This window comes from Oncorhynchus masou, unplaced genomic scaffold (assembly GCF_036934945.1).
Source record: "Oncorhynchus masou masou isolate Uvic2021 unplaced genomic scaffold, UVic_Omas_1.1 unplaced_scaffold_497, whole genome shotgun sequence".
NCBI classification, from domain to species: Eukaryota; Metazoa; Chordata; class Actinopteri; order Salmoniformes; family Salmonidae; genus Oncorhynchus; species Oncorhynchus masou.
In genome coordinates, this window is record NW_027011368.1 from 235,167 (window position 1) to 244,755 (window position 9,589).

At 41.6% G+C, this 9,589-nt stretch overlaps 1 protein-coding gene across 1 annotated transcript in view; it reads right to left on the reverse strand.

The window, feature by feature from the left end:
- LOC135535676 (syntaxin-binding protein 4-like) overlaps positions 1-9,589 on the reverse strand; it is a 117,498-nt gene that overhangs the window by 96,583 nt on the left and 11,326 nt on the right. The window contains exon 3 of the mRNA XM_064962120.1: positions 1,141-1,236. Within this exon, the coding sequence (XP_064818192.1) occupies positions 1,141-1,236 (96 nt within the window). The remainder of the gene's footprint in view (positions 1-1,140; positions 1,237-9,589) is intronic.

Sequence of the window (9,589 nt, forward strand, 5' to 3'; positions counted from 1 at the left end):
AGACCAGAGCAGCCTGTCGATTAGTGGACTGAAACACAGACCAGAGCGGCCTGTCGGTTAGCGGACTGAAACACAGACCAGAGCCACAGACCAGAGTGACCTGTCGATTAGTGGACTGAAACACAGACCAGAGCCACAGACCAGAGTGACCTGTCGATTAGTGGACTGAAACACAGACCAGAGCCACAGACCAGAGTGACCTGTCGGTTAGTGGACTGAAACACAGACCAGAGTGACCTGTCGGTTAGTGGACTGAAACACAGACCAGAGTGGCCTGTCGGTTAGCGGACTGAAACACAGACCAGAGCCACAGACCAGAGTGGCCTGTCGGTTAGCGGACTGAAACACAGACCAGAGTGGCATGTCAGTTAGCAGACTGAAACACAGACCAGAGCGACCTGTCGGTTAGCGGACTGAAACACAGACCAGAGCCACAGACCAGAGTGGCCTGTCAGTTAGTGGACTGAAACACAGACCAGAGTGGCATGTCGGTTAGTGGACTGAAACACAGACCAGAGCAGCCTGTCGATTAGTGGACTGAAACACAGACCAGAGCGGCCTGTCGATTAGTGGACTGAAACACAGACCAGAACAGCCTGTCAGTTAGCAGACTGAAACACAGACCAATGACTGAAACAGTGATTTATAATGGAGGGATACTTCTACTGTCTGAATGATAAACAGTGATTTATAATGGAGGGATACTTCTACTGTCTGAATGATAAACAGGGATTTATAATGGAGGGATTTGTGGTACAAAATGGTACCACAAATCAAAGACAGCACCCTACACTGGGCAGTGTCCCCAATCACTGCCCTGGGGCATTGGGATATTTTTTAAACCAGAGGAAAGACAGCCTCCTACTGGCCCTCCAACACCACTTCCAGCAGCATCTGGTCTCCCATCCAGGGACTGACCAGAACCAACCCTGCTTATCTTCAGAAGCAAACCAGCAGTGGTATGCAGGGTGGTATGCTGCTGGCAGTTAACCCACAGTTGCCTGGTAGGCCGTCATTGTAAATAAGAATGTGTTCTTAGCTGACTTGCCTAGTTAAATAAAGGTTCAATTTAAAAAATGTCAAACCTGTGTTACTGTTCCCATCCCCACCTGTTCTCTTTCTGCATAGAAAGACACTTACCATCACTTGAAGCAAGGCCACCAGGTAAAATCCTTTTGACGTAGACTCCAAACTCCTCTCCCGTTAACTCCTTCATTCCTCCAATCACTTTGATCCCTGAGGGGGGGAAATAAAACCATAGAACAGAGGGCTGTTTAATAGTAGCCTATACATGTTTAACTACTGTCTGTCTGTCTGTCACTGGGTTAGTAATGACTCATAGAACAGAGGACTGTTTAATAGTAGCCTATACATGTTTAACTACTGTCTGTCTGTCACTGGGTTAGTAATGACTCATAGAACAGAGGGCTGTTTAATAGTAGCCTATACATGTTTAACTACTATCTGTCTGTCACTGGGTTAGTAATGACTCATAGAACAGAGGACTGTTTAATAGTAGCCTATACATGTTTAACTACTATCTGTCTGTCACTGGGTTAGTAATGACTCATAGAACAGAGGACTGTTTAATAGTAGCCTATACATGTTTAACTACTGTCTGTCTGTCTGTCACTGGGTTAGTCATGACTCATAGAACAGAGGGCTGTTTAATAGTAGCCTATACATGTTTAACTACTATCTGTCTGTCACTGGGTTAGTAATGACTCATAGAACAGAGGGCTGTTTAATAGTAGCCTATACATGTTTAACTACTGTCTGTCTGTCTGTCTGTCTGTCACTGGGTTAGTAATGACTCATAGAACAGAGGACTGTTTAATAGTAGCCTATACATGTTTAACTACTGTCTGTCTGTCTGTCTGTCTGTCTGTCTGTCTGTCTGTCACTGGGTTAGTCATGACTCAAAGAACAGAGGACTGTTTAATAGTAGCCTATACATGTTTAACTACTGTCTGTCTGTCTGTCACTGGGTTAGTCATGACTCATAGGACAGAGGACTGTTTAATAGTAGCCTATACATGTTTAACTACTGTCTGTCTGTCACTGGGTTAGTAATGACTCATAGAACAGAGGGCTGTTTAATAGTAGCCTATACATGTTTAACTACTGTCTGTCTGTCTGTCACTGGGTTAGTAATGACTCATAGAACAGAGGGCTGTTTAATAGTAGCCTATACATGTTTAACTACTGTCTGTCTGTCTGTCTGTCACTGGGTTAGTAATGACTCATAGAACAGAGGACTGTTTAATAGTAGCCTATACATGTTTAACTACTGTCTGTCTGTCACTGGGTTAGTAATGACTCATAGAACAGAGGACTGTTTAATAGTAGCCTATACATGTTTAACTACTGTCTGTCTGTCTGTCACTGGGTTAGTAATGACTCATAGAACAGAGGACTGTTTAATAGTAGCCTATACATGTTTAACTACTGTCTGTCTGTCTGTCACTGGGTTAGTAATGACTCATAGAACAGAGGACTGTTTAATAGTAGCCTATACATGTTTAACTACTGTCTGTCTGTCTGTCACTGGGTTAGTAATGACTCATAGAACAGAGGACTGTTTAATAGTAGCCTATACATGTTTAACTACTGTCTGTCTGTCACTGGGTTACTAATGACTCATAGAACAGAGGACTGTTTAATAGTAGCCTATACATGTTTAACTACTGTCTGTCTGTCTGTCTGTCACTGGGTTAGTAATGACTCATAGAACAGAGGGCTGTTTAATAGTAGCCTATACATGTTTAACTACTGATTGTCTGTCACTGGGTTAGTAATGACTCATAGAACAGAGGACTGTTTAATAGTAGCCTATACATGTTTAACTACTGTCTGTCTGTCACTGGGTTAGTAATGATTCATAGAACAGAGGACTGTTTAATAGTAGCCTATACATGTTTAACTACTGTCTGTCTGTCTGTCACTGGGTTAGTAATGACTCATAGAACAGAGGACTGTTTAATAGTAGCCTATACATGTTTAACTACTGTCTGTCTGTCTGTCACTGGGTTAGTAATGACACATAGAACAGACGGCTGTTTAATAGTAGCCTATACATGTTTAACTACTGATTGTCTGTCACTGGGTTAGTAATGATTCATAGAACAGAGGGCTGTTTAATAGTAGCCTATACATGTTTAACTACTGTCTGTCTGTCACTGGGTTAGTAATGACTCATAGAACAGAGGACTGTTTAATAGTAGCCTATACATGTTTAACTACTGTCTGTCTGTCACTGGGTTAGTAATGATTCATAGGACAGAGGACTGTTTAATAGTAGCCTATACATGTTTAACTACTGTCTGTCTGTCTGTCACTGGGTTAGTAATGACTCTGAGCTGAAAGCTGTCTCAGGATTGAACAGTAGAGTCTTCTCCAATTGAACGACAAAAAACTGATCCCATCCACTGAAGTTGATGAAGTTTGGAGAGTTGACCTTGTTCTTCAGTCATTGTGCAGAACAGAATATCTCTGTACGCTGACACAATAGTGGTGGGAATTCTGTACATTCTCTTTACATCAACAGGCCTACCTGCGTCAATAACATAGCATGAGTCTGTATGCTGTCACAATAGTGGTGGGAATTCTGTACATTCTCTTTACATCAACAGGCCTATCTGCGTCAATAACATAGCATGAGTCTGTATGCTGTCACAATAGTGGTGGGAATTCTGTACATTCTCTTTACATCAACAGGCCTATCTGCGTCAATAACATAGCATGAGTTAAACCTACACAACTAAAGCACTCGTCTCCAACAGCCTTGAGGGGATACAGAAACTCAGGTAACCCTTCACAAAGCCTTTGTAATGTAAATTAGCATACTAATACCACTGCAGTTTAAATAATGGCTACATAAGCAATGTACTGATAGTATACAGTGTATGTATATTCTACAGAGACACTCCGGGACTGAGGTGAACCATAAGGAAAGTGTTGCCCAGGTAACAGGCCAATAACAACCCCCGATGAATTTTACTACATGGTAATTACAACAAAAGGTAACTTAATGGTTGATTCAGGTTATTACAAGTGTGTGTGTGTGTGTGTGTGTGTGTGTGTGTGTGTGTGTGTGTGTGTGTGTGTGTGTGTGTGTGTGTGTGTGTGTGTGTGTGTGTGTGTCAAGCGACTGCTGTATATGTATGCCTGTCTCCCAAATGTCATCCTATTTTCTGTGTGGTCCTACATGGTAAATACCTGGCTATGGGTCTATAGATGGGTCTATAGATGGTAAATACCTGGCTATGGGTCTATAGATGGTAAATACCTGGCTATGGGTCTATAGATGGGTCTATAGATGGTAAATACCTGGCTATGGGTCTATAGATGGTTAATACCTGGCTATGGGTCTATAGATGGTTAATACCTGACTATGGGTCTATAGATGGTTAATACCTGACTATGGGTCTATAGAAGGTTAATACCTGGCTATGGGTCTATAGATGGTTAATACCTGGCTATGGGTCTATAGATGGTTAATACCTGACTATGGGTCTATAGATGGTTAATACCTGACTATGGGTCTATAGATGGGTCTATAGATGGTTAATACCTGACTATGGGTCTATAGATGGTTAATACCTGACTATGGGTCTATAGATGGGTCTATAGATGGTTAATACCTGACTATGGGTCTATAGATGGGTCTATAGATGGTTAATACCTGACTATGGGTCTATAGATGGGTCTATAGATGGTTAATACCTGGCTATGGGTCTATAGATGGTTAATACCTGACTATGGGTCTATAGATGGTTAATACCTGACTATGGGTCTATAGATGGTTAATACCTGGCTATGGGTCTATAGATGGTTAATACCTGGCTATGGGTCTATAGATGGGTCTATAGATGGTAAATACCTGGCTATGGGTCTATAGATGGTTAATACCTGGCTATGGGTCTATAGATGGTTAATACCTGACTATGGGTCTATAGATGGTTAATACCTGACTATGGGTCTATAGATGGGTCTATAGATGGTTAATACCTGACTATGGGTCTATAGATGGTTAATACCTGACTATGGGTCTATAGATGGGTCTATAGATGGTTAATACCTGACTATGGGTCTATAGATGGTTAATACCTGACTATGGGTCTATAGATGGTTAATACCTGGCTATGGGTCTATAGATGGGTCTATAGATGGTTAATACCTGACTATGGGTCTATAGATGGTTAATACCTGACTATGGGTCTATAGATGGTTCTATAGATGGTTAATACCGGACTATGGGTCTATAGATGGTTAATACCTGGCTATGGGTCTATAGATGGGTCTATAGATGGTTAATACCTGACTATGGGTCTATAGATGGGTCTATAGATGGGTCTATAGATGGTTAATACCTGACTATGGGTCTATGAGACACCTGAAACCCCACCTCTTCAAGGAATACCTAGGATAAGATAAGTAATCCTTCTCACCACCCCCCCCCCCTTAATGATTTAGATGCACTATTGTAAAGTGGCTGTTCCACTGGATGTCAGAAGGTGAATTCACCAATTTGTAAGTCGCTCTGGATAAGAGCGTCTGCTAAATGACTTAAATGTAAATGTTAAATGTAGATGGTTCTATAGATGGTTAATACCGGACTATGGGTCTATAGATGGTTAATACCTGGCTATGGGTCTATAGATGGGTCTATAGATGGTTAATACCTGACTATGGGTCTATAGATGGTTAATACCTGACTATGGGTCTATAGATGGTTAATACCTGGCTATGGGTCTATAGATGGGCCTATAGATGGTTAGTACCTGACTATGGGTCTATAGATGGGTCTATAGATGGTTAATACCTGACTATGGGTCTATAGATGGGTCTATAGATGGTTAATACCTGACTATGGGTCTATAGATGGTTAATACCTGGCTATGGGTCTATAGATGGTTAATACCTGACTAAGGGGTTTGATACTTAAGTGTACCTGTATTGGAATGAATGTCACGTTTCTAATATATCTGTATTGGAATGAATGTCATGTTTCTAATATATCTGTATTGGAATGAATGTCATGTTTCTAATGTATCTGTAGTGGAATGAATGTCATGTTTCTAATATATCTGTATTGGAATGAATGTCATGTTTCTAATATATCTGTATTGGAATGAATGTCATGTTTCTAATATATCTGTATTGGAATGAATGTCATGTTTCTAATATATCTGTATTGAGATGAATGCCATGTTTCTAATATATCTGTATTGGAATGAATGTCATGTTTCTAATATATCTGTATTGGAATGAATGTCATGTTTCTAATATATCTGTATTGAGATGAATGTCATGTTTCTAATATATCTGTATTGGAATGAATGTCATGTTTCTAATATATCTGTATTGGAATGAATGTCATGTTTCTAATATATCGGTATTGGAATGAATGTCATGTTTCTAATATATCTGTATTGAGATGAATGTCATGTTTCTAATATATCTGTATTGGAATGAATGTCATGTTTCTAATATATCTGTATTGAGATGAATGTCATGTTTCTAATATATCTGTATTGAGATGAATGTCATGTTTCTAATATATCTGTATTGGAATGAATGTCATGTTTCTAATATATCTGTATTGGAATGAATGTCATGTTTCTAATATATCTGTATTGAGATGAATGCCATGTTTCTAATATATCTGTATTGGAATGAATGTCATGTTTCTAATATATCTGTATTGAAATGAATGCCATGTTTCTAATATATCTGCATTGGAATGAATGTCATGTTTCTAATATATCAAACAATCAATCTGCCTCATCCACTTCCATTGTTGCTAAACATTCCACAACTCAATGGACAATTAGTTAATTGGATCAGGCCGGATGAGGGCTTGGTATAGTGGAGGAGGTTGGATGAGGATCGTGGCTGGAGGGGGGCGGTAGTAGGGGGGGGGGTCAGAAGTGGGCGGTTTCAGCAGGCATCTTAGCATAATGCCTCAGAGACAAAACAAACTGCAGGGGTTCTGACCTGTCACCAAGGACGTACACACCAGCTGTCTGGCCAGATCAAAACCCACTTCCTGTCCGCTCATTCACCTTGGTCTGTGTGTGCTGTATCCCTACTCTAGCTATGGGTTCTGGTCAAAACAGTCATGCACTATATCGTGAATAGGGTGGGATGTCAGGCAGTGTCACCTTTGTGGGATTAGGCTATAATACATGGATTAAAGGAGAAGGTGTTTTTTACGACCAAATCTCTATTTTTGATGTCAATAGAATGTTATTCAAAGGGTCCAGACACCTGAAGAAAGGCTCCCAAATCACCCAAATACGTCCTTTTATAAACGGCAAAGACCTCAGTATAGTGATGCAGGCCTTTAAATGTTGTACACGTGAAATTGTGTTATTCCAACCTTTATCCTCAATGTTATATTCCATATTGCGCGACTCGAGCCGTTTCTCCTAACTAGTTTCCCCCGTTTCCCCTAACTAGAATGTTCCATTCTCCGTGAAGCCTGCTGCTACAGGTAACTGCTAAAATAAAGGAAACATCAACATAAAGTGTCTTAACAGCACATTTGGTTACCACGAGCAACCAGAACAGCTTCAATGAGCCTTGGCATAGACTCTACAAGTGTTTGGAGCTTCCTGTGTGGAAGCACCCCATGCTTTCAATATACTATGTAACCCTCATTTATTCAAGTGTTTCCTTTATTTGGGGAGTTACCTGTAGAACGGACAGAAATGTATCGCTTGAGTCAATACAAAATGGAATATACTTTCTCGTACTCTCTCGCACACCACTCACACACGCACATACACACACACTCACAAACACACACACACACACACACACACACCATCCATCCATTAGAGCAGTACCTGTGTAGCTCAGGGCTAGTCTGCTCTTTCCAGGCAGACAATATGTTAGCGCTAATTGAGTTTGGAGCGAGAGGAGCATGTTAATTTTCTGGGATCCGGTTTTGGGAGTTGCTCTTCCTTTGCTCCTTTCCTCCTCTCCTTGTCATTTCTCTCCTCTCTCTCTCTTTCTACTTCTTTGATATGCTAGGTCCTCCCTCTCTCTGTCAGGGTGTTTTCTCTCTCACTATGAAGCTCTGTCATTATGTAGTTCTGTCAGGGTGTAGTTCTGTCAGGGTGTAGTTCTGTCATTATGTAGGTCTGTCAGGGTGTAGTTCTGTCAGGGTGTTTTCTCTCTCATTATGTAGTTCTGTCAGGGTGTAGTTCTGTCAGGGTGTAGTTCTGTCAGGGTGTAGTTCTGTCAGGGTGTTTTCTCTCTCATTATGTAGTTCTGTCAGGGTGTAGTTCTGTCAGGGTGTAGTTCTGTCAGGGTGTAGTTCTGTCAGGGTGTAGTTCTGTCAGGGTGTTTTCTCTCTCATTATGTAGTTCTGTCAGTGTGTAGTTCTGTCAGGGTGTCAGGGACATTCATGTCTTCTTCCCATGATGAGACATCCCATAATATAAGAGATGAAACAGCTTGTAGAGACCACAGGACTCAGACACATCAAGACGAAGTGACCTCTAAAGAGAGGAAAAGGAGGTCAACTCTAAAGAGAGGAAGAGGAGGTCAACTCTAAAGAGAGGAAGATGAGGTGCAATTTAAAGTGAGTAAGAGGAGGTGAACTCTAAAGAGAGGAAGAGGAGGTGAACTCTAAAGAGAGGAAGAGGAGGTGAACTCTAAAGAGAGGAAGAGGAGATCGACTCTAAAGAGAGGAAGAGGAGGTGAACTCTGAAGAGAGGAAGAGGAGGTCAACTCTAAAGAGAGGAAGAGGTGGTCAACTCTAAAGAGGAAGAGGAGGTGAACTCTAAAGTGAGTAAGAGGAGGTGAACTCTAAAGAGAGGAAGAGGAGGTCAACTCTAAAGAGAGGAAGAGGAGATCAACTCTAAAGAGAGGAAGAGGAGGTCAACTCTAAAGAGAGGAAGAGGAGGTGAACTCTAAAGAGAGGAAGAGGAGGTGAACTCTAAATGTACTTTACTTGTGAGTCGTTCTGGTTAAGAACGTCCACTACAGACGAATGGACCCAGAAGGCAGGACCTCTGAGGCTTGGTGGTGCCGACTCCATTTTGTACGACTGTGTGTCTGCATACCAAGTCCAGGACAGTAAGGATATGATTTACAACATGTATCTATCTATACATCAACCAGGGTGATGTGTTTTACTGTGTAGGGACAACTGTCTTATTTACCATGCCTATTCACCATGACCACAATATCTTAGTGGGAGGACTTTTAGAATACCGTGTGTGTGTGTGTGTGTGTGTGTGTGTGTGTGTGTGTGTGTGTGTGTGTGTGTGTGTGTGTGTGTGTGTGTGTGTGTGTGTGTGTGTGTGTGTGTGTGTGTGTGTGTGTGTGTGTGTGTGTGTGTGTGTGTGTGTGTAGCCTTGTGCTGTCCCGGGGAGTGAACTGAGGACGATTGTAGTAAACAACTGATCTTCTTGTCATTATCCTGGCAGGACAGAACTCAGAGGTTAAAGCCTCACCACATGTCTTACTTCTCTACTACACATACACACGTGCACGCGCCCACACACACACACACACACACACACACACACACACACACACACGCACACACACGCACACGCACACACACGCACAC